The sequence below is a fragment of the Oreochromis aureus genome, linkage group 12, assembly GCF_013358895.1.
Source record: "Oreochromis aureus strain Israel breed Guangdong linkage group 12, ZZ_aureus, whole genome shotgun sequence".
Taxonomy (NCBI): domain Eukaryota; kingdom Metazoa; phylum Chordata; class Actinopteri; order Cichliformes; family Cichlidae; genus Oreochromis; species Oreochromis aureus.
Window position 1 is genome coordinate 13,513,657 of NC_052953.1, and position 25,117 is coordinate 13,538,773.

Below are 25,117 nucleotides of genomic sequence, written 5' to 3' on the forward strand. Positions count from 1 at the left end.
AAGGTAACAAAGGTAACCCGAAGCATGCAACCAACACAACATGGAATTAGTGCTGCGTGATCCACCGAAAAAAGAAAATCATAAATCCCATTCAGACAATTCAAAAGCAAAAGCAAAAGTGTAAATAAATCCAAATGCATTCTAGAAAGTTCTAAAGTGAGAGACTGGAGACTATTGTAAAGTAGTTTTAATTTTCAATACAAAAAAAGGAAAAAAGAAAATCTTTGTTATATTGTTCTGTGTAGACTGATGGACAAAAATGCTGATTTTATCCATTTATCATTACACAAAGTTTGAGTATTTTAAGGCAGGGGTATAGAATTATTAGGAATTATTAAGAATGTAGAAAAACAATATCTTCAGTCTGTTCGCTACAAAATCCTCAAAAATAATGTCAAGATCTTGGCACTGTGTGTGGCACGCCACTGTTTTTTTACTTTTGCAGTCTTCCCACAATCGATGAAGTTCAGGGAAACCTCTGCTGCCAAAGTCAATGTGACTACCAGATGTTTAATGATGTTGATATGTGTACATTACTGTATAAGAGAGTTAAATTTGCCAAAAGTGTCTAAACAGAACAGGCTGCTTTATGGAAACAGCAGGAAAATGCTTATCTCCTGGTTATTGTTTTGGCAAACTTGGGTGTGGTTCTCGAAATTCCAAGTCTGGAGTTTGTAGAAAAAATACAAGTATTTATTCTGTTTACTGCTCTTAATGTGAATATAGAGTGTTTACTGCAAGTTCTTCCCCATCTCCTGTTTCTCCAGCTTCTGTGGATGATGAATCACTGGCACTTCTAATTCATTTACAACTTAGCTTTATCTGCTTTCACCAGTTAGGAAACCACAAATGGATGTTGTTTGGAAAAAATGCCACACCATTCTAAATGCTTAAGTATTCAGCCTTTCCCCTCTAAGTAGGCGTTCTTTCTGTCCCTCACTCGCTCTCTCCCTTTGTTTGATTTCAGTGGTAGTTTCAGGTGTGTCAGTGGGTTGGCCATGGTATCATCTTCCATTGCTGCTGATTCATATGCTTGTGTTCAATGGCACCATGACATCAGATTAAAGGATCAACTACGTTAATCATTAAGCCTAGTTCATTTGACTGTCCTGTTAAAATTTTTGGCCTGGCTCAACCACCTGTGGCTCTGCCTTTCTTGCCTTTCACTCCTCACTTCCTTACTTATGCTTGAAAATTCCCCGTGTGGGTGTTTTTGTTAAAATTGTTTAAACTATAAGTAACAAGTATACAAAATTACATCTATTTTCAAAACAGAATATATATGGGAAACTATATTTCAACAAGTCTCTTTCATCATTAGAGGACCTTTCATGCTTACAGAAGGTTGCCTATAGACTTCCAAACAATACACTTATCTCAGTTACAAGCATTCAACCTAGAGTTTAGGCAAGCACAGATAAAATCATTACTTTCCCAAATACATTTAAAAACAAACTTCTTTTGTCAATGTGAGTTGATTTTCAATCTGATTTATAAATACATTTGACTTGCGTTAACTTAAATGTGCACAAATTACTGATGTTTCTTTTGTAACGGTTGGTAAGGTCTACGTGCCAAGGAGGAATAGCTCTCATACTCACTCTGTGATACCACAGCGGCATTCCAGGCATTAGCAACAGTGTTCAACTTAACTGGCACCACTGGACACGCTAAGGGGAAAGGGTGTTTTGACAACATCAGAAAGCAAAAGTATTTTTTATATATTTAAGTTCTATATTTATTTTTTACCATCACTATATGTGCAGTGTTAGTGAGAAGTTTGGGACTGAATTCAGCCGAGTCATTGAGGCTTCCAAGACCAAGAGGATTCACAGCTACCGCTGTACACTGGTCTAAAATACAGGTTGCCTCTTTGTGTCCCTTCTGTGGGTTGACCACAGAACAGTTTCTACAAACAAAACAAAAAACAAAAAAAACAACAACTCAAAGTGCAGCCTGTAACTGTCAAAGCAGCCAAACTCAAGTCTCATGTTTCATGTCATTTTCACTTCATTTCATTTTAGTCATAAATAACGTACATTATCTCAGACACAAAGTCTGAGATGATGCTATAACCACAACATATATATATATATATATATATATATATATATATATATATATATATATATATATATATATATATATATATATATATATATATATATATATATATATATATATATATATATATATATATATATATATATATATATATATATAGGAGAGAGAGAGAGAGAGAGAGAGAGAGAGATACTTGATTTTTCCTGTCTTGGATGTGAGAGCATATGGTTTAGTTTTATTGGGGACAGAAAGAATTGAAAACCCTGTATGTATTCACATGCTCTGTCTTTAAATGCTCCTCAATTTGGTGAAGAGGTCAGGTTTACAGGAACAGAGAAGAAAGCTTTAGCTGTCACTGTACCAGCTTTGACAAGAATCTGGATTTATGGTGTATGTGGGATGAAAAAGAAAGACGGAAAGATAGTCCTGGAAACTTTTAGCACCGTCACGGTCAAAGCAGAAAGCAAACAGAATCTGTAGTACTGTGTGAAAAATGCAGATATTTATGTCTTATTCTGTGTGTTATAGAAAGGGTAGCATTGTTTTGTGAATGAGTTCTACTGCCCACTGGTTTCTATGCAGTTGATGAGGTTTGTGAGTGAGATTTTGTACCTCTTGTTCATATACTTGTGAGCTCTTCATGTCATACCATACAAGTGAGTGTCAGTCCAGTGGCACTCAGCTCAGGTAAAGTCGTGAGCATCACACTTAAAATCAGTGGGTAGGGGTTTGAACTGGGTATGTGGACCAGTAAAATCTTATTCATATTCAAGACATCAGTAGATATAAATATTAAAAGATATTATTAATTGAAATATTTGAAAGACAAAGCTCTGAAATAAGCTAGAGTGAGCATCAACAGGAACTCGGCACACCCCACAATATTTGATCACCACCAACAGACCAGCTACTTCACAAATCCTCCTGAGTAAAGAAACTCTGCCATGCCACCCATTAATCAAGATTAGATATGAAAATATTTCACAAATCTGTTTATCTTACATTCAACAAACACAACTGCTCAATGCAGCCTTTCTCTGCAGTCTGCCAAACAAAAGACAATGCTTTCTTACACGTGAGACGTGCCACCTGATTGATGGCCCCAAGAAAGAAAGTTCGTTGTCTCATCCTGGACAACTTTCAAAATCTTGAAATCTTTCAAAATGCTTCAAAATCTCGTAAAGGTAGTGCTAAAGCAGTCAACAAAATGACCAAAAAGGAAATGATCACATAGACGACTGTTTCACTGAATTCACTTCTTAGAATGACGTGATCGAAGGTTGTGGCTGTTCCACCCAAACAGGATATGGAGAGTTGCTGTGTGCTCCTTTAAGTAGAAAAATCACTATAGGATTTAAGAATGGGAGCATCCACAGTTTAACTATAAATGGCACCATGCATCAGCCCCTTAGAATTAAAGAAACTTTTTACACCACATTCATTCAACTAGGAGTAGTTGATTTACCAGAATAGGGATATCTTTATTAATGCATTTAACTCCAAATCCATTTTTGCACAATTTTGCTTAGCCAAAACGGTTATTGTACACATTTATTTCCTAAAATTTAGGCCCAGTGGGGAATGCAGATTAACTTCTTTGATTTCTTTGTAATGACATGTTGAAGTATCATAGTCTTCTTGAGACGTCTCAAGAGGTTCGTCATCTGTTTTATAACTGGATAGTTTATTATGCACTCAAACTTCTCTAAATAGGTTATGACTATACAGTCATTGGTTGCGACTCCCTGTGGTATGTTTTACCGCTCCGCTTTGATAGATGGCAGCAGATCTCTGGCTAGAGCTGCAAATGGCACAGTGAGGAAGAAGTGGGCGTGGGTTTGCTGGCACTACAGCGCCACTTTTGAGCGGTCGTTTATGTTGTCAACAATAACAGACCGCCGAAGTTGTCAAGCAGCGTCGAGGAAAAGTCACACATCAGTCCCGCGACGGTATAGTCTTTAGTTGGGTATGAAAGTACATTATATTGTTTTATTTTGATTAAATCCAGTCGTGTAATGCATGAAGGCACAATTAAAAACAGCAGCTCTAGACCCTGATGCTGACATTCACTGCTAGCATAGACGGTCTTTGGTTGCTAGGAGCTGAGCTGAGCTAACGCCACTGGTTTAACCTTAGCGCCCTGCATTTAATGAGAGAAAGCGGTTACACTGTGCATAGATAATTGGTGAAGATTCAAAACCAGTGAAAGTCAACGATTAGCTTTGTTGTAAGGTTAACGTTGAAAGGTTAACGAAAACTTGTGGTCTGTGTATGATCTTCAGAAGAAGGGCTGGTTATGGCTTGGCTTAATAGTGACAACTGGCCATCAGTTTCTAACAAAGCTATCGAAATAGCTTGATAGCTTATTTTTGCTGCGGGCCCAGAGGGGGCACTGGCTACCCCCCAAAATTTGCTGGCACTCCCAGTGCTCCCCCTGGAAAGACTGTCCTATCTTGGGAATAATGTAATAAGGTTGCAGAAAAGCTGGTGCCATTCCCTGGACAGATCACTGTGCATCTCAGGGCCAACATAGAAACAGGAAACGGATCACACTCTTAGATGATCTAATATTTATTTGTATTCCGTGAACAAGTTTGCTGTTAAAGTTAACTCCAGTCTGGGAGAGTGAATCTTAAGCTGCTTCTAGTCAGCTCTGCTGAGAATCAGTAAAGCCATCGTGGGACTTCCACTCAATTAATCGATCAGTTGATCAGCTAAAAGTGATTAATATAGATTTCAAAATCTTATTTGGTTTTCATATTTACCCTATTTTCAGTGATATAAACTTTAATAGCAGGAAATTAAGTAGGAATATAATTCTTTCCTTTCTCTCTTTTTTGACATATTTTCAAGTTAACTAGAGCATAATAAAACTGTAAATTCTGTTTTTGGTGTGCCACCTCAATATTTTCAGTGGCTCGCATATGGCCACCCCATATACTTATTGCTGTGTCTGTAAATGTTATGATATAGCAATACGTTAATAAATAAAGTTGAACAAGTTTGGTAAATTAATTCAGTTCAATTTTAATTTAGTGTCATTTTTATAGCAACAAATCACAGCAACAGTCACTTTAAGGTGCTTTATATTGTAAGGTAGAGATGTGCAATAATATAAAGAAAATTGAAGCAATCAAAAAAACCCTTTGAACAAGCACTTGGTGACAGTGGGAAGAAAAAAAGTCCCATTTAATAGGCGGAAACCTGCAATAGAACTAAGCTCAGCTAGGGGCAGTAATTGCCACGACTGCTAGGGGGTGATGGGAGGAAGATGGGACAGAAGACGCACTGTAGAAGGGAGGCAGAGATTAATAATAATAAAAATAAAAGATATCTTAAATATAAGTTGTTTTGAACACCAGAGGAGTTCTGTGGATCATTGTTATGATGTATTAATCCTCAAACTTTCAAATAATTAATAACAAAACAATAATTTATGTACCAGTTTACAAGTGATACATAGTGTTTAAGAATTAGAACTTTTTCAGCAGATGTCTAATTATATATATATATTTAAATACCTGCAGTCAACAATCAAGAGCAAAGGACAGCGCACGAGAGAGGTGAAGAAGCGAGTGCAGGTAGGGTGGAGTGGTTGGAGACGAGTGTCAGGTGTTGATTTGTGACAGAAGGATAACAGCAGTGAAAGCAAAGGTTTCTAAGGTCGTAGTGAACCTCCAATGATGCTTGGTTTGGAGAAGACAAGAGAGCGATCTCGAAGTAGCAGAGGTGAAGATGTTAACTTTTCATTGGGAGTGGCCAGGATAGACAAGGTTAGAAAAGTATATCAGAAAGACGGCTCAGGTTAATTGTTTTGGAGGTGAAATTAGAGAGTGGTTTGGACAATATTGGATAAAAGATGTTGAATATGAAGCTGCCAGGCAGGAGGGAAAGAGGAAGACTTCAGAGGAGGTTCTTGGTGTAGTAAAGGGGGACACGCAGAGGGTTGGTGTGACAGAACAGGATGCTAGAGATGGGGTGAGATGGACGCACATGATCCTCTGTGTCAACCCTTGAAAGGACCAGCTTAAGGAAGAAGACAAAGATGTAATCATATACACAGAAATAGGAGAATCTTCTACTTAAATTGAAGCAATCGTATGAAAAATACGATATGGTGTAAAAGTAAAGTTGCAGTGATGTGTGCTGTTTTTCATTACTGTGATCTTGAAGTATTCCTACCCATTTACATAGTTCTCTTTGTCTTATTTTGAATATTTTTATTCCTAGATCAAAGATGGTCCAGGACAGCGCTCAGATTCGGCGGCAGGGTGCTCAGGACTTTATGGCTTACTATGAGTTTGCCTGTGCCAGGCAGGAATCTGTCCCCCTTCCTGCAGTTAAAATGAACCTCAACAAAGGGATGCTGGACTTTAATGGAGACAAGCTGAAGCTAACAGACTGGCCACCCGTTCTCAGCTCTATATCCATTAACAAACACCTGCACCACATAGCAATAAGTAGCACACACCAAGCTAGTTTGGCTTCTGGAGAGGCAGGTAAGTTATTGAAACAGTTAATACAATCTTAATTGTCTATGTTAGAAACTTGTTGATTTTCAGATTTTACTTAAAACAACAATGTCACCCCTGGTTTCAGATAGAAGATATCTTAAGTCTAGCTTCAGGAGGAAGATTCCAGCTATTCGCTCCAAGGATATGACGTTAAAGCTGTGCAAGGCCCTCAGAGAGTGCCTCACTGTCTCTCCCAACCTCAAGACGCTGCAGCTCAATGGACTTCCACTGAGAGAAAGGGACCTCATCACCCTGACAAAGGTGAAAGCAGAGCATTTTAAAAGCAAAGCATTGTAACTATTTCATTTTTTAAAATGTTATTCAGAACTCTTTCTGTGTTTGTTGCTTTTTTGTTCACTCTTAGAATGGACATTTATTAAAACAAGCTCTTTGTTGAAATTATCCTAATCTAGGGTTTGGCAAAAAGCACTTCCTTGGTAAACCTATCTCTGGTTAACTGTCCAATCAGTGATGAGGGCTTAGAGGGTATGTGCAATTATACCACTGTCTCCTAATTTTGTTCAGGAAAGGAGTTTGTATTGTATGTTACCTGTGTAACTGTGTGTTCTATATGTTTCAATATGTTTTAGTCATTTGCCAAAGCGTTAAGTATTCTACTAACATCAGGACAGTGGATTTTAGTGGATGCAGTCTTACCTGGAGGGGGGCAGAGCACATGGCCAATATTATCAAGGTATAGTATTTGATTTTCAGTGTCATCTAGCAGTCTATTTTATTCTTTTATTGGGAGATAATTATTTCATAATTGTAAACTATCCAGATAATAATTGTTAAAAAGGTTTGTTCGGGAAATCTGAAAAAAATTGAGGTGCACACAAGCAGGTAGTCTTTATGAATTAGTTTACCTTTGCAAGAGGTCAAACAGCAGTACAGATTACAGCAGCATGTTTTTTGACAGAGGGTGTAAAGCTGTATACACACTGGAAGCGATTTTACTTGTTCACTTTCTATGGTCTCTAGTCAAAACGTGGCCTTGAATCGCTTCCAGTGTATATGCAGCTTAAGCCTAGAAGATTTAAAGAGAGAAATTATCAGTCAGTCAGAACATTTTGTAATAAAAGATAAAAGACAGAATAAGACTTGTGGGCCTTTTCGTTCAGTAATAGAAGTGGCAGAGTCTTAAATTTTTCATCACAACTTTTGTAAGAATCCTTTTATTTATCTTAAAGCATCAGGGTATGCAAAGACATGGTACGGCGTGGGCGGAGTCTCTGAGGTATCGACAGCCGCAGTTTGAGGGTATGGGAGGTCTTCGCCGTGTCACACTTAACTGTAACACTTTAATTGGGGACCGGGGTGCTGCGGCGCTTGCAAGTGAACTTGCTGAAGACCTCTGGGTTAAAGGTTAGTAGATTTGTGAGTTTGTAGTGTTTGGTTGTGTTTGTTTGTTTTCCTTATTGTACAAATTTTTGAAAGGATTTCTGTTTCTGATTTTTGGCTTGTAAAACAGCTGTGGACCTGCAAAGATGTGGTCTTTCCAACGAAGGCGCTCGTCGTTTGCTAGAAGCCTTGAAAACAAATTCTTCTTTGTGTGTTCTGGATATCCGTGGTAACCCATTAGTTGGTAAGTTGCTACCTCAGTCAAAGCAATAGCACTTTCTTGTTTGTTTCCAGACTTAATAACACTTTTCCCAATCTGATCAAATATGTTGTTCGTTCCACTGCTGGAGCTGGTTTGTTTTTACGTTTCCATTTTACATATCAATGCAAACCAAATTTTGTGTGTGCATGTTCCTTTCCAATTGTAGAAAAATCCTTTGAGTAATGCTGTAATTACATCAGTCATGTAGTAGTTTATCTCTAAAACCACGAAACATAAATTTCTATGAATTTTTCTGGTACTGAATCTTCACTGTTTTTGTGTTTTCTTTTCAGATAAACTCCTAATTAAAACTATAATAGAGAAAGTACTAATGAATGGTCATGGACAGTCACCAGAGGTAAGTTTTTGGGAGAAATATTCCAAGAGAAAACAATTTTTACTGGTTCTAAAATTGTAATGGCACCAAACAACATAAAAGTGTAACTACAGTGACTAAATGAGATTCTTTCTATTTGCAGAGAAAGTAAATAAATAAAAGTTAGCTGATGCTATTGTGTTTATTTCTATTTAAGTAGAATTCAGCTTGGTTCCTTTTTTATTCTTATTCACTGATAAAAGTTGTGGGGTGTGAACTTTTTTTTGGGGGGGGGACCATTGCTGTAGGTGGTGTATTTGTATCCATGTGTCTTCCTTATGCTCTCCTATAGTACTGCTGGATCAAGCCTGCAGCATCAGAACCACAGAGAGCTTGTGGTCCAAGGAGGAGAGCATTACCCAGTACAGTCAGAGGGAAAGCTGCATTTAGAATAGGTATTTATGTATACATACATTTTTCGTGTTCCATGTTCCACATAAACACTGGAAGACTGCATGTAACTCCATGTTATTGTCTCCCTAGTCCAGTGGTTCCCAAACTTTTTTTGCTGGGCCCCCCCTTGTTTAACAAGAAAAATGTTCGCGCCCCCCCACCCCCGCGCGTGCACGCGCGCACGCACACGCACAAACACATCCTTCAACCACACCACCCATATTTTGCTCCATTGCGGTTTATTTCACACCTCAAACATTTATTAAACAATTAAGCAAATACAAATAATCTGCAATAAATTACAGGTAGTAAGAAAATAAACTACCAACTCTTTTACGCTCAGTCCGCACCTACACGGGTATTTTTTGACGCGCGCGCAGCTGTTTCGGGCACATGTAAACGGCGTATCGAATCACCGAGAACGGAGATTTTTAAAACTCCTTTTTTTTGCGTTTACGTGTGGACAAGGAATACAGAGTTCGTCACGCAATATCAAAGGGATGTGCCTTTTTCACGTCACACTGTGCGCCACGTTATTGTTTACATGAGATGAATTGCAGAATGGCAGATAGAGACAAAATACTGTTACTGTTAATCTGACTATCTTCAGGTTTTACAGGCTTACATATACAGGCCATTACTGTCCCTGCATTTAGAAAGGCAGAGGCATCACGGTGTAATTATTTTACATGTAGTTGTTTTTTTTCCTGTGTAATAATGTTCAACATTGCTATCAATACATTTTTCAAAAAAACCCTCTACAAAATGGGTTCAAAAACATAAACAACTGTGGGATACTGTTTGTCCGTGATTTGAACAGCCCAGCGCTGCTCTCGATGCAGGAAAACTAATTCTGCAGGGAGACCTACCTCAGCACTTAGGCAGGTGAAGCCAAAGGAAGATATGCTTCACCATATTTTCTAGTCTTTGGCTTAGAATGAAGTTGGTTTGGAAACATATTCAGCGATGCTTCATCTCCTGCTTTGCGTTTGTGTGGGCGCCCCGTGCTAGCAGTGTCCAAGCCTTGTTTTTGTTTTTTTTTTGTTTTTTTCTCTTTTCATGCCGCGCCCCCCCTGCAATAGCTCTGCGCCCCCCCTAGGGGGCGGGCCCCACACTTTGGGAACCACTGCCCTAGTCAGACAAAACACAGTAATTTCAGTATTCCTGGTTGTACCCCTTAAATCAGCCTATTAAAAAACAGACCTTTATTAATTTATTTTTATGAGCATAGGCACATTTCTCTGTTTTGTGTTGGGTTTTTGTGCATGTGTGTGTGCAGTGTAAATTCACTGGAGCATTTCTTTCAGTCTGTTTGAGCTAGTATTGCTTACTCTCAGTATCTTTTCATCTTCTCAAATTAAATTTTTGAGTCATCTGGAGACATGGTAAGGACTGAATTCATTGCCATTTTATTTTGTTGCTCCTGCTGATAGGTGCAAAAATAATCTTGAATTTGTGATGTGTTTGATTATGGTTTAGTTGACTTTGCCCTTATTTATAGGATGAGTTTCCGTAGATACTCACCTAGATTAATTAGTCTTTCATCTATTTGCTTGTGATGTTTATACCCTGTTTGTTAGAAGTAAGTAATATCTGCTAGTTTCACAAAGCATGTAATTCTTATAATTTTTGCATTGATTAATTCATGGAAAGCCCACACGTGTTCTGCTGGCCATTATAATAATTTCCACTATTTTGCACATATCTTGTGTTATTATTGGGGGGAACCTAACAATTTTCTGTGAGCAAAGATTTATCAGTAATATTGGTATAAAAAAGTGAAGATCACTGATCAATGTTGCCTCACAGCAAGGTCCTCAGTTCAATTCCTCTACCAGGCCAGAGTCTTTCTGTGTGGTGTTTGCATGTTCTCCCCATGTTTGTGTGGGTTCTCTCCAGGTACTACAGCTTCCTCCTGCAGTCCAAAGACATGCAGTTAGTGGGGTTAGGTTAATTGATGATGGTTAATTGCCCATATGTGTGAATGTGAGTGCAAATGGTTGTCTATCTCTATGTGTTAGCCCAGTGGCAGACTGGCCGTCTGTCCAGGGTGTACCTTGCCTCTCGCCCTAAGACTCCTAGGATAGACTCCAGACCCCCCACGTCCCTGAATTGGATAGGCAAAAGACTTGGATGGATTGATTATTATTCCTTTCTTTAATGCCAAATCACAAGAGACACATCAAGGCACTTTTAATACATGGTGATAAAGTACAGTTCATAATACTTTGAGGATTTTGCATCCACAACGCTGCACCCTTCTTAGAGGTGAAGTTTCTCAGAATTCATGGACATGTCTGCTCTTTGCAGCCACTCATAAAGGACCATCTCCTGGAGGACGGAGTTCAGCTGCTGCTCTGAAACCTAAGCCATCACGCACCCCCCATGTGCCTTGGCGTGCTGCTGCACGAGCTGGACGCCAAAGGTGAAGAAATGTTCACCAGTTTACAGTTCAGAAGAAACAACAAGCAAACAACAAAAACTATATTCCATTAATAAGTTTGGAAGATAGTTTGGATTGTGTGTGTGTTTTGGGGTCTGGAAATTTATTTATTTTTTGCATATGGAAACCTGTAGGGAATGTAATAATATGTTTAAAAAGCATTCAATGTTTATTATAGTGATGTAGAGACTAATATTATGTTTTTGCTTCTGCAGAGGTTTGCCTCCTGGAATTACTGTAACAGACCATAGCTTTCAGGTAAGCTGTCTTGTGTCTGTGTGTAATGCAGCGTAATGGCTAAAGAGCCCTAAACAGCAGCATTAATGTTAATATCTTATTAGGGTGCAGCCACAGTGAAAGTTACCATGGAGTCGGATTCAGAGGCAGAGGAGGATGATGAAGAGGAAGTGGTGGAAGTGGAACCGAGACCATCTTCTCTTAATCGTCAGGACAGAGTCATTGCACAGAGGTTTGAACAAATGCAGGTGAGTCGTTTTTGTAATGTGTTTTTGCTGCTTCTAAAGTCAAAGATGTGGTTTGTAAAGAGTTCATTAAACAAAACCACCTCACACACTGCTCTTCTGATCCATGCCCTGTAGATGGAGCTAAAAGAGTGCCGTATGAGGCTCGGAGAAGAGCGGAGGGCCAGACTGAAGGCTGAGTCCAGGCTCATGGAGGTAAATAAAATCTGTAATACATACAGATAAATTTATGCCTGTTATTTGTTTTTCATGTTTTCCTTTATTGCAAGTTTTAATCATTTAAAAATCCACAGAACATCAACCCCCTCAGAATCAGCTGATTTTTTAAAATCTTTGAAAATTAATTTTACCAACATGTTCCAAGTCATAGACCCTTGAAATGCACAAAAATAGGTCAAAATTTTGCATTTTTTAAAAATCCCGTTATTTTTGACCAGCAATTTTGAGCCCTCATAACTGCATAAGTGCAAGAGAGATACATTCTAGTGGCTGCAATTCTAAAGGTTTTTTTTAATTTACTCCAGGGAATTAACAGAAAACAGCCTGTTGGTTTAAATTGGTGTACCTTTGCTGTTGAAACTGTGTTATTTCCAATGTTATTTGATGCTCAAAGTTGTTTATAGAAAAACAGTGTGATTCTTTGTGAGTCAGGTGGGAGGTACTTATTGATTTTTCATGAAGTAATGCAGCATCTTGTTCTTTATTAAACAATCAGTTTTATTGAACAGTCGTGTTTTTTTGTTTTTTTTTAAATGAATAAATAAGACTGTGCCAAGCTGTCCCTGTATTCTTTATTTAATTTCTGTTCAGTATGAGCTGGAGAATGCTCGACTTCGAGATGCCAATCACTCCCTGTCAGAGGCACTTGGTGCCAGTGGCTCTGCATTAGCACCACCAGCTTCCAGTGCTCTTGAAGATGAGGCAATTCTGGAGAGCATTGAGACATCATTCACTAAGTTTCACGCTTTCCTGGATTTGCTCAAAGATGCTGGGTGGGTATTTTCAATAGCAGCCAGTACAAAATGCCACCATTGTCACAGGACCTACGTGGTTTACTGAAAATCTGTTCTTTTAAAAAGCTTTCAGTTTCATTATGTATGGGTGTTTTTTTCCACTTCTTGAGCCACACTGACCTTTTAATTTGCCCTTTAGTTTTGTTTTAACTGGATCCCCATTTTAAGTAGTTTATATTTAATTCTATTTCTTCCCTTTGTCACGTTTTTGCTTCATCACTTTACATTTAATGTGTTTTTTAGGACGATACCTACAGTTATTTATTATATTTTATTTTTTTAAAAGTGATCTTTGTGCATCGTACAAAACATTGCAGAAAAGTGTTTGCTAGATTTTTGTATTACAGTCTGGCACCCTGTGAGTAAACTCTTGTGTAGCTTTAATATTTCAGCTGCATGATGAAGCAGCTTATTATTGTAGCTCTTATCTTTTAAAGTGTAACAATGTGGTCTGTAAGAGTAAGTTCTCTCAAGTGGTATAGAAAGAGCATATACTCAGATTACACACTTCTGTTAGTGATGCATCATTAAATTGTTATGTTTGGAAAAACCGTAGGTTGTGTAGTTAATGGCTTTGAATGGTTGAGGCTGATGGCTCGTATTTGACTTGGGATAAGATGTCAAACAGGTGTATTTTCTAAAATATTAGACTAGTGATATTTTAAAAAGCTGTGCATCTTAGATTTCAGTTTCTTTCGGAGATATCTGAAGTTAATTTTGATATTGGCCAATTTGATATTCATTCTGCAGTTTAATTCTGACGGGACGGGTTTAATTCAGAGCGAAAGGTTTGTCTCTAGGTTTGTCATTGTCATTTCTTGGATTAATATATGGAAACCAAAGCCCATGGGTTAGGTATAATTTTGCAGTCATCTTTGAGTCAGCCACTCGTTCAATCAGGTTATCATTCTGGACATTTTTAAAATCTAAAATAAACCCACTAGCCACTTTGTTAGGTGCATCTTCTAGCACAAGGTTGAACCCATTTTTGCTTTCAGAACTACCTTAATTATTAATAGAATAGATTAAGCAAACATGTGCTCTGCTGGATTAAGATCTGGTGACTGGAGACTATTTGAGTACAGTGAACTCATTGTCATGTTCAAAGACTAATATGACGTTATCATGCTAAAAGCAGCCATCAGAAGGTGAGTACACTGGGATCATAAAGGCATCAGCGAGAGTAGTCAGATTAGCTGTGGTGCAGTTACTGTATAAAAGGGGTTAAAGAAAATATCCCCCCACACTGTGACACCACCAGTGAAAAATCCCAGTAGACTGAGAATTTGTGGATTTCTCAGCCATTCTGGCAACAACAACTATGCCACGTTCAAAGTCACTTAAATCAACTTTTCCCCTCATTTTTAATGATCATTTGAACTTCAGCAGGTCGACTGTGTCTATGTGATTAGATGCATAGAGTTGCAACCACTGGCTGATTTGGATATTTGCATTAACAAGCAGTTGAACAGGTATACTTAAAGCATCTGGTGTATACTTAAGTCCCTCTGACTCGCTCTTTTTTCTTACCCAATATCTTATCATTTTAGTCACATCTTACCATAATCATTTTTTTATTTGCTTTTGTTGTAGGAAAAAGGTAGGCTGGTATTAGCTGGTTATCTACTCTGGATGTTCATTTTTAATAGATCGCATGTCTTTTTTTGTTTTTTGTAGCTTAGGTCAGCTAGCTTCAATGGCTGGAATTGACAAGTCAGATTTTCAGCCTCTGGGAAGACCTCAGCTTTCCTCCACAATAGAACCACTTTTGCATGGAGCGGCATCACCGCCCGCAGGGCATTACGGGATCGATGCTCTGTCTTTGGTAAGAATATGCAAAGCAAACTTTGGAAGCATGTTCCGTTTGCAGGTGAGGTGAATATTTTAAAGTTTGCATAAGCCTTTGAAACACTTTAAGAGCACAAATCTGTACACAGATATTTAATTGTGGATAAATAAATCATTGCTTCACAGCACTGTAGACTTGCCCTCTGTGATAATGGTGAACATTTGATTTGTAACCACATCAAGCATAAGTGTAGATTAATGAGACATTATTAATGTTATTTCAGTTTTAGTTTAGTAATTAAGAGTTTTGATTAGAATAGTTAGAATAGAATTGTTTTCCACATTGTCTCATCAAATTGAATTTCTGGTTTTTAGGTAGGAGGTGCCCCATCTGCCGCCCCCGTTGGATTGTCTGACACCAGCTTGCACAAGTCTCCATCCCCAAATAGAGCAGCCTTTCATAAAGAAAGGTCACTTGATGTAACTTTCACTCGGGCTTCTGCACCATCAGCAAGTGCTGTTGTGGATGTAGAAGAAGCAAATAATTTTTCAAAGCCTGACACCCAGCATGACTCAGGCTCTGAACGTAGTTTTTATAGCCAAAAGTCCTTTGATAATATTTCTTTTGGTAAAACTTCCCAGACTAGGCCGAGCCACAACACGAGCAACAGCAACTCTCACAGAAACAACAGTTCCCATGGATACAGCTTCAGCAACAGCTACGCTTACAACCGTGCTTCCCATAGCAATGGATCTCATGGTGGTTCGTCTGCAAGTGTTAGTGACATTTTAAGTGACAAAGAAGAGTCTGTAGGATCAGTAGGGTCAAGGAACAGGGGGAAAGGAAGGCTGGTGACAGTTGGTCAGTCAGGATCAGAAGGGTCAGAGAGGAAAGCCCCTTCTAGGAGAGGCGCTCTACAGCAGGTCAGATCTCTGGAGAGTCTGGGGGTTCAGTCAGATAATGAATCGTAACCAGCCGACCATGAACTTTGTCCCTGTGTGTCAGTGCCTTTTCTTCTAAGTTTAGATTTTTGCTGATTTTAGGTTGTAGATTTTTTTTGTCACCTTCATAAATTTTTTGTTCTATTTTTTTGCATTTTCAGTCCAAATCATTACAGTTTAGGGAAACGATGTTTTTAAAAGCATCTTGTTTCATTTAAACCAAAATAAATAAGTGATAAAAATGAGCCTTATATTATTGTTTTTACATTTTAGATTTACATTTACAGTCTTATTGACCTTTTTCATAAAGTGCAGGGAATCTGCAGTATAACAGTTTAATTCAGTGCGACATTCTCAAATCTGTAACTCGGTTTCTTCAAGTATAATCCTGATTCATGTAGCGATCCGTCAAATACTAGAAAGTTTACAATCTCAAGGCATTGCATGGGAGCTTTAAGCAAAATGTTACTCCTTGTTTCACATGTCCTCTTACTCAGTTGTAGCTTTGGACATTGAAGCTATTTTTTTTAAATGACAGATTTTTGATATATTTAGAGTTTTTTAAGGCTTTATGATGTATAATGGCACAGTATAATGTTCCTGTTATTCTGCTTTAAATTTAGTTTATAATAAACTATTTTGCAACACCTAATAAAGTGTTCTGCGATTGTTAATGGGTTATTCTAAACTTTAGCATTTTCAACATGTGCTCAGACATAAACTGTTTGTTCTTTATGTGCAATACAGAGAACTAATATTAATATTTAATGACTTAAAGTCAGTGTGATCTTCCATCTGATATGAACCACAGGAACAGCTGCCTACTGAGTAATGCAACCTTGACATAACTTTTATTCTCATTGTCAGTAACCATCTTTTTTTTTTTCTCTCAAAATCCAACTTAAAGTGTCACAAAGGTAAGAAAATAAAATCCCTGCTGGGAAAACAACTAAAGTACTTTTGAAATATTGTTTGTGTGAAGATTTAAACTCGAGAGTTTTGGGGTTTTTTTGGAGTCCTGAGTCACTGTGAGCAAAGCGTGACTTTTGTGGGTAAGTGCAGAACATGATGTTCTTTTGGCATGTGCACATTATCCTAACACGTAAGCACCAAACATCAACTGAAAACAGAACGGATCTCTGGAGATGTGACACTGTGCATAAAGCTTTCAATTTCAGTTTCATTTTTTATATGTTTCCAGATATTTTGACACAGAATGAATTGGAATACAGAAATATACAAAATACGTTGATGAATTACATTAATTCTGTAACTTTTTTAATTTGTTTTTGGGTGGGGGTGGGGGGTGGGGGGGGGATATCGTCTAGTAGTTGTGATCAGTAAGTGTTCATTTCGACTTTTTCTGTTTGTGACGTCTGAGACATGAAATGGAGTGATATCAGTCTTTTTCCAACTTTCCAGCAAAATCCCAGACTTTGCTCATATTTCTGAAATCCCTGTTATTCTGTGACTGTATGTTTTGGCTGATAGGCTGAATTTGTAGCCAATCTGGTGTCATGCCGCTAGTATAACTGTGCTCACGGGGATGCAGCATTTCTGCACAACACTGCACCTCCTCTGATCTCTTTATTTAAAAATTGAATTTATCAACAAACACTAAAGAGATTTGCTGCTTCGGCTATGGTGGTTACTAGATTTCCAATATTTTAGATATCACTTTATAACAAGTATCGTTAACTCATCTTTTTGTTTATTGACTTTATTGCTCTAAGAATTAAAGTTAACCTGTGTCCAAATAGAACTAGCTGAACTTGTTCTCATTGTTTACTGGTTTGCTAACCTAGGGTGTGGTGATTGTGAAAGGATAGTGAGTAAGTTATTAAGCAAGTATCTTGTGCAAGAAAAGTTCTATTTCTGAGGTTCTGTTGCCATAATGACTCATTTGCACTTTAATAGTTCTGTTTGGAAATAATGATCATAGTTTGTTCAGTTTATTTAGTATTCTTTTTTAAATTTATCTTCATCAATTAAGTCACCAGACTTCGATCTTAAAGTAGGATCATTTTAACACTTTATAAAAACCTTCATATGGGATTAGTTGTAAACATACTGCACCAGATTGAATGCGGAAAAATTCTTGTATCCTTTAAAATTCCCATTTGGCTTGTTTTTGATAAAATTTTCCTCATTTGAAACTTTTCTTTTCAAAACATTAAAAATTTACAGTAATGTGCAAAGTTGTGACCCATTCTTCATTTCTTTATATTTAGTGTTCAAGGATGCTCTTGTGCTTCTAAAGTTTAATGTTTGTTTCCAGTGTCTTTTCTCTAATGTGGATCTGTAGTTACAGTCAGAGCTGTATCCTGATGAGCAGTGTTGCAGTCTTCAAGTCCACTGCAGGGTCCAGCAGAATTTCTGGAAGTGGAGAAACTGGAGCAAACAATTTTCTATGGTAAAAGATTTTGGTTGTGGTATCTCTTATTTTGGCTGAGATTTCAGGGAGTTAAGGTGTTTAGTTTATCTAAACTTGTGCTGCACAACTCATGTCTTTATATTGTGCTTCCAAGGAGCCAGACTTTTTTTTGTCATTTTTAAAGTGATCTTGAGCAATAGTTCTTCAGGCTTTCTGGGGTTTTTCAAAATGGTTCTTTGCACGTTAGCTTTTTAAAAATTTGTTTCCAGTCCAGTCTTGACCATTTTCAGGAAATTGCTTTTATTTTTAACCTATAACAAATGCAAAACCTAACAAGGTTTGACACATAAAATACATGTTTTGCACCAACAAGGTGATTCCCACAGAGCTATTAGCTGATCTCTTGGAATATGTCTTGGCATCATCTGCAGAGTATCATTTAAAAAATTAAGAAAACTGAATACGTGAAGGACAAAAGTGGAATGGCCTAAAACAAAAAATGTCTCTAACACATGAATCTGAAAATCATATTGATAAAAAATATGAAAAATCCAGCAAAGACCTGAAACAGACACTGGGAGTTGTGGCTGACCTTTCAGTTGATTCATTAGTTGATTCAGGGAAGGGAAACAAGGGGGAAAAAAACCAAGGTTAGTATGCAGGGAGAAAGTCGGGAGCAAGGTACAACAGTGAGTGTCTACAGTGGTCTATCTGATACTCGTGTGTTGGTGTTGTTCCTAGATCAACATAATGTTTGTTCAAGACCAACATTGCATCTGAGCAATCACATTATTATGATGTCATACTTTGCGGAAAGAAAAAAGAAAACTTAGCTAATGTCGAGTCAGGAAAAAAGTGGACAGTTAGTGTCAGGGTTAGGGTTAGGGATTAAGATGTGAAAGTGGTTAGGGTTATGGTTTGGTGTGTGGTGTGATGGTGATTCCAATGTTGCAAAACTATCACATCACTACAATGTGATTGGCCACTTTACAGTGTTAAACATGAACCAACATTAGTTTTTTTGCTCCAGGAACAACACCAACACAGTGATATCAGTTTGAGCGCAAACAGCCATGTGTAAAATATGGTGGAGGGTCTGTCGTGATTTGAGGCTACATTTCAGCCATTGACAGTAGGGATCCTGTCAAACTTGGCAGAATTGTTAACTCAGAAAAGTATGGTCAGATTTTCCTCCACCATGCAATCTGGAAAGCATCCGAGTGACATTGTTTTGTTTTGTTTTCCTTTTCAGTGTGGCAGTGATGTCCAACATACTGTCAATGCAATAACAGCATACCTCACATGGATTGGTCTTGAGAGGCCAGACCTCAACATCGCTGAAGCAGTGTGGGACCATGTTAATGGATAATGGAACAATGTCCTTCAAGAAGTCTGGAGACCTTTTCTGGAGAGCTCAGGCTGTGTTGAAGAAGAAAGGTGGTCCTACCAAATCTGGACTTTCAAGTTTATTAGAATTGTTCAAACTCTTTAAAATAATCGCTGCACCTTTTTCCCATTTTCCTACAAAAATATAAAGAAATAAGGAGTGAGTCAAGACACAGTACGGTGTATAAACAGATATAGTAGCGAGTGAATACAAGAAATTTTCTTCAATTGAAGGCCAGTCATGGTTTAATTACAATGCAGGCAACATGTTCACACATATGCGCACAAACTATTCAGCAATCATTCTAACAGTTTTTAGCAAGAAATTTCACTTTCACCAAATAAATATGAAACAGCTTTCTGGTATCAAGATACATGACTCTATACAGTAGAGCTTAGAACATGAAAGAAAAATATCAACGACCAAATGTGGACTTTAATATTAACATAAAGTGATCACCTAAAAGGCCTGACAATGCAGAGAAAAATACTTTATGACTCTGTAATAAAAACTCCGCTGTCATGTGTACAGTGCAACATATTTGTGAATGAGTGTTTCACTATCAATGTACCGAGGCCGCTACGATAAGTAAATTAGCTTTTCAGTTTCTTCCGGTGTGCTAGAAAGTTCTACAAGCCTGGCTTATTGTTATCGCTGTTGTTACCATAGGACACACTCCTATTCTCTGCACTTTCAAACTCAGCGCTGCTAGGGGGTTAAAAAAACCAATGTGAAACCTGCCTTTAAGGTTTATGGCTTCACCCACAACTACAGCTGCTCCAACGCTGTAATATTTAAGTGGTGAGAATGAGGGAACACAGAGAACAATCCAAGGTGGAGACTGTGTAGCAAAACCTACCTAACAAAAGAAAGCACAACAAGAACTGACACACTTCCAAATATTTCTGCAGAACATTTTTACTACAAGGTGCCAAAATGTCTTCTGTCTGGGCCAAAAATATCATCCAAGATCAACATGTACACGGAGGAAATTACATGATATTATCTTTCAGCACTTTTTCCAGAAATGTTTAAATCCACAATATGGAAAAGAAAGGGAATCACCACATCATCAGTTGAAATATGGTACATAACAAATATGTAAAACAATATATCTAAATAAATAAATGAATATAAATAAATGCTGTGGGGGCGAGTATCAAACGCACCAGTTGTCTTAACTGCTGACACATCAAGTCTTCTCATGAACATGTGAATGATAAAAGGTTTTTTTTAAGTCCATGAAGCATTTGTGTAATAGTCTAGTATTAACAGATAACTTGTGTTCACATTGTTCTTGTTTGACAGGAGCAATGTCTTTTCTCTCACTCATGCTAACCATGCCCTGGAGTCTTGCCGGGATAATCAAAGTGATTGCTTCATTATTATGTAACACTGGCTGTAGGCCATTGTTGACTTGCTATAGGAAAATCTGGGGACATTTATTTGGAACAAACTCACATCCCTGTGACAACACTGTGTGATTTACCTCTCCAAAGGTAAATAGTGAAGAAATGCAACTAATGACGTTTGTTTGGAGAGAGGAGAGCAAAGTCAACAAAATACGTTTCAAAAGCGCATACAGCAATGGTCAAAAGTCGGTTCTTTTTCCAGTGTGGAATGATTGTACAGCATACATCCTTAATGACTTAAAAAAAGAAGAATTGGATGCACAACTTTGAATTTATTTTGGATTTTCTCTGATCTATACATGATCAAAAGTAATTATATAGGCTCAAATATACAGATACACCTCCACGTACATTTTGGTTAAATGTCCCTTAGAAAGTTTCACCTCAACCAGATGCTTTTGACAGCCATTAACAAGCTTCTGGCATGATTCTAGTTTCATATTTGACCACACGTCTTGGCACAGTTATTAGAATTCCTTTGAATTGGTTGGTTTCCTGGCACAGACCCGGTTTTTAAGCATAGACCACACATTTTTAATGACGTTGAAGTCTGGGCTTTGGGAAGGCCATTCCAGAAGTTTAATGTTAGCCTTCTTCATCCATTCTAAAGCCAGTTTTTATGTCTGTTTGGGTCCTGCTGGGACACCCAGTTGCCTCCATGTTTCAGCTGTCTAGCTGTTGGTTTGAGATTAAGAATCTGGAGGTAGTCCTCCTTCCTCGTTGTTCCATCCACCTTCAGCAATCTATCAGTACCACTGACAGCCAAACAGCACCATAGCATTATGCTACCACCACCATGCTTGACAGTTGGTACAGATACACCACCTCTTGTCACTGTGCCCTCCATGGTAGAGGGGTTTGTGTGTCTCAGGCATCCCAGGAGCCATGTTGTCTGGGGGCTTTTGCACCCTTGTAGGGTATCCCATGGCAACTTGGTCCTGGGTGAGGGACCAGACAAAGAGCGATTCAGAAGACCCTTATGAGAATATCACCGGGGAAACAGCTTATCCTGCCTGGGATAGGGTTACTGGGGCCACGCCCTGGAGTCAGGCCCGGGGAGGGTGCCCGTGAGCAAGCGTCTGGTGGCTGGGCCACCAGACGTCCATGGAGGCCAGCCAGGCACAGCCCGAAAAGGGGCCCACCACCCGCAGGAGGCGCTGTAGGGGTCGGGTGCATTGTGTGCCAGGCGGCGGTCAGGAGCGGAGGCCCTGGCGGACTGATCCCCGGCTACCAAGACCGCCCGGAGATTTATTTGGCTTGAAAACCTCAACTTTACTCATCCAAACCTCTTCTCACTGTGGCCAAATAGCCCAATCTCTCTCATTTGTCAATTTTCTCCACAAGGTATTCCGCTTGTCCATGTGGTCAGCTGCAAATTTCAGTTGAGCTTGAAGGTGGTCAATCCAGCAAATTCTCTCAAACATATCCTTTTTATACCAGCAGAGAGAAACTACCAGTTGTAGCCAGTCATGATTATTAATGAGGTCAATTCAAATTGGAGTTAATATGTGTTGCACAACTTTCAGCACCAGTTATTAAAGGATTTAAGTAAGTGCATGTCTGCATAGTGCATGTATACTTTTGACCCTTTGTAGATTAGAGAAAATCCTGAATACAAACTTTAGCACCTAGTTCTTTTTTTTTTTAAGTCATTAAAGATGTGTGCTGTACTCTGGAAAAAGAACAGCTCAATGAAATAATTAAAAGCCCCAAATTACCAACTTCTGGCCACAATTGTCACTTTTATATGAGTATGAAAACATTTCATTTGTTCCTGTTTGAGTAAACTGACTTATTTTCCTATCTTGTGGAAACTACACTGTTCATTGTCCTCTTTTTGTATACAAATAACATTAACACAATATACAAAAATGAATGAAATGACAGACTAAGAAGCCATATGTTTGTGCAAAGGACACCCTAAATGCAACATAAAGGAACAGATTAAAGTGCATTTACCTCGTGCACTGTTACCTACTTTGTTATCTGGTCATTGACTGCAATAGTCTGCAGTAGTCTAACTGTGCATGTGAAACTGACACAGAGAACATGATGAAGCCTGCTGTTTCGGTGCACGTACGCTTTACTTTTCAAAAGCACGTTATCTTTCTGATTCACAAGTGGTACAGTTAATACACTTGTTGGCTTGCCAGTGAAATGTGGCAGACCTTGATCTCTGGTTCTTTAATACTGTTATCAGTGCACTTTTACCAAAATGTTTTTGCTAGTCAAGTTAATGGCCAATCAATATTTCCCTTAAACCAAAGTACACATAGAAACGTGTACATCAATGCAGCTGTTTGCTTTCTTTCCATGCTGGTACCACACTATTGTCACCTGTGAATAAAATGCTGGAGTACTTTTATGTGACTATGAACAGATAATCAGTGAGTTAACACCAGTGCTGCATCTCTCTGTATATAGAAACATTCACCAGCCACCAAATTATCTATACAACTGCTTGTTAATGCAAATATCTACTTAGCCAATGGCATGCCAGCAACTCAAGTCATGTAGACATGGGGAAGAAAGGTGGTTTAAGTGACTTTGAATGTGGCATGGCTGTTGGTGCTAGACAGGATGGCCTATTTCAGAATCTGCCGATCTACTGGGATCTACTCTTCTCCTACACAACAATCTCAAGCATTTAGAGAGAATGTTCGGAAAAAAAGAAAATATCTGTGAGCTGCAGTTTTCTGAGTGCAAATGCCTTGTTGATGCCAGAAGAATGCTTTGAGCTTATCGAAATGCAACAGTAACTCAAACTGGTCGAACCTTGAAGCACATGGGCTACAGCAGCAGAAGAGTACATCGGGTTCTGCTCCTATCAGCTAAGAACTGAAAACCGAGCCTCAGTTCACATAAGCTCACCAAAATTGAACATTAAAAAATTGTCCTTGATCTGGGGCTGGAGCCTATCCCAGGTGCCATAGGGCAAGAGGCAGGGTACACCCTGGACAGGTTGCCAGTCTGTCACACGGCTAACACATAGAGACAGACAAACATTCACACTCATGGACAATTAAGAGTTTCCAATTAACCTAACCCCACTAACTGCATGTCTTTGGAATGTGGGAGGAAGCCAGAGTACCTGGATAGAGCCCACACAAAAACACAGGGAGAACATCCAAACAGAAAGATCCCAGTCTGATGGCAGTATTGAACTCATGACCTTCTTGCTATGAGATAACAGTGCTAACCACCATGCCGCCTGTGGTAAGGGTTTAATGTTTAATTAAAGAATTGTTGCTGACTACAGCCATCACTTCATGACCGCCCATCGTACCCATTGTCTGATGCCTGCTTCCAGTAGGATATGTCGCAAAGTCAGATTATCTCAAATTTCTGTCTTGAACATGACGGTGAGTTCATTGTACTCAAATGACCTCCATATACAACCAATATTAATCCAACAGTGCACCTTTAGGATGTAGTGGAATGGGAGGTTTACTATGTGCAACTGATTATTTTGCAGAAATTGTGTGATGCGATCATTTCAATATGAAATACAATCTCCAAGGAATGTTTCCAGCACCTTTTCGACTTTATACCATGAAGAACAGGGACTCCGACGTGGTATTGACAAAATGCGTCAAATAAAGTGCCTGTTGGTGTATAATACATCAGCAGGAGATATTAAAGGTTAGAAATTACTAAACTAAACTATTCACTATGTTGCTTTGGTGTTGTAACACTGGAACTTTTGATAATGTCTCTCAATTACACTATGTGGAATTTTAGGCAGAATTTAGTATAGTAACTTGATTTTGAGTATAGTAACTTGAGTTTTTCTTAGTTTTGTTCATTTTTGCATAAGGACAAGTATGTAACATGAATTAGGGAACACACCACAGCATCTATAGCCTAGTCTAGTCTGCAATGCCCGCCCCTTTAAAACAGAAGAAAATCAATACGCAGCCTAAAACACAAAAATCAAACACAACAAATGATAGGACGGACTAAAATACCCTAACAAGACAGCAAGTTATTCATGGTTACACGACTGGTTAATATTTAAAAACTGTTTCTGTTTGATTTTCAAAAGATCCCAGATAGACCCACCTTTAATTTCTTACAGCAACAAATACCCCAAATATACTTTGGCCAAATGTAGATTTCCATAGAGGCAGCTTGTAATTACCAACCAACGCTCCAAATGTTACTGAGCCCACAACTTTCATTACTAATACTGTTCCTGGTTAGAAAGCTAAGATTTAAGTGATTTTAAAGGTTTATCCAAAGAAATTTAAGCTTAAATATTATATGAATAACAATAGGCATTGGAGAAAATACAGAACATGAAAAATAAAGACAAAACAGATTGAA

At 38.4% G+C, this 25,117-nt stretch overlaps 1 protein-coding gene and 1 long non-coding RNA gene across 5 annotated transcripts; both read left to right on the forward strand.

Moving 5' to 3' along the window:
- The first annotated feature begins 3,899 nt into the window (after window positions 1-3,899).
- cep78 (centrosomal protein 78) lies at window positions 3,900-16,839 on the forward strand. Of its 4 annotated transcripts, XM_031750159.2 has the most exons (17): window positions 3,936-4,013; window positions 5,592-5,645; window positions 6,295-6,563; window positions 6,664-6,839; window positions 6,992-7,064; window positions 7,169-7,272; window positions 7,769-7,943; window positions 8,050-8,163; window positions 8,475-8,539; window positions 8,850-8,952; window positions 11,261-11,375; window positions 11,609-11,651; window positions 11,735-11,878; window positions 11,993-12,070; window positions 12,686-12,867; window positions 14,566-14,713; window positions 15,052-16,839. In XM_031750159.2, exons 3-17 carry the CDS (start codon window positions 6,302-6,304, stop codon window positions 15,646-15,648), a joined length of 2,379 nt encoding a protein of 792 aa, XP_031606019.1. In that variant the 5' UTR covers window positions 3,936-4,013; window positions 5,592-5,645; window positions 6,295-6,301; the 3' UTR covers window positions 15,649-16,839. The 4 variants fall into 4 exon arrangements, with proteins under 4 accessions (XP_031606017.1, XP_031606018.1, XP_031606019.1 ...); XM_031750157.2 differs by lacking the exon at window positions 5,592-5,645 and having other exon boundaries at window positions 3,900-4,013; XM_031750158.2 differs by lacking the exon at window positions 5,592-5,645 and having other exon boundaries at window positions 3,901-4,030.
- Window positions 16,840-16,979: 140 nt separating this feature from the next.
- On the forward strand, window positions 16,980-19,988 carry LOC120443018. The gene is made up of 2 exons (XR_005615069.1): window positions 16,980-18,031; window positions 19,245-19,988. It is a non-coding gene; the product is annotated as an uncharacterized LOC120443018 (long non-coding RNA).
- The last annotated feature ends 5,129 nt before the right edge of the window (window positions 19,989-25,117 follow it).

Excerpts from the sequence above, each read along its gene's own strand:
- cep78 (XM_031750157.2), top strand. The coding sequence starts at position 3,940 with ATGTTGTCAACAATAACAGACCGCCGAAGTTGTCAAGCAGCGTCGAGG. Across the intron at positions 6,840-6,991 it reads ACCTCATCACCCTGACAAAG|GGTTTGGCAAAAAGCACTTC; the intron begins GTGAAAGCAGAG and ends ATCCTAATCTAG. Across the intron at positions 8,164-8,474 it reads CCGTGGTAACCCATTAGTTG|ATAAACTCCTAATTAAAACT; the intron begins GTAAGTTGCTAC and ends TTTTCTTTTCAG.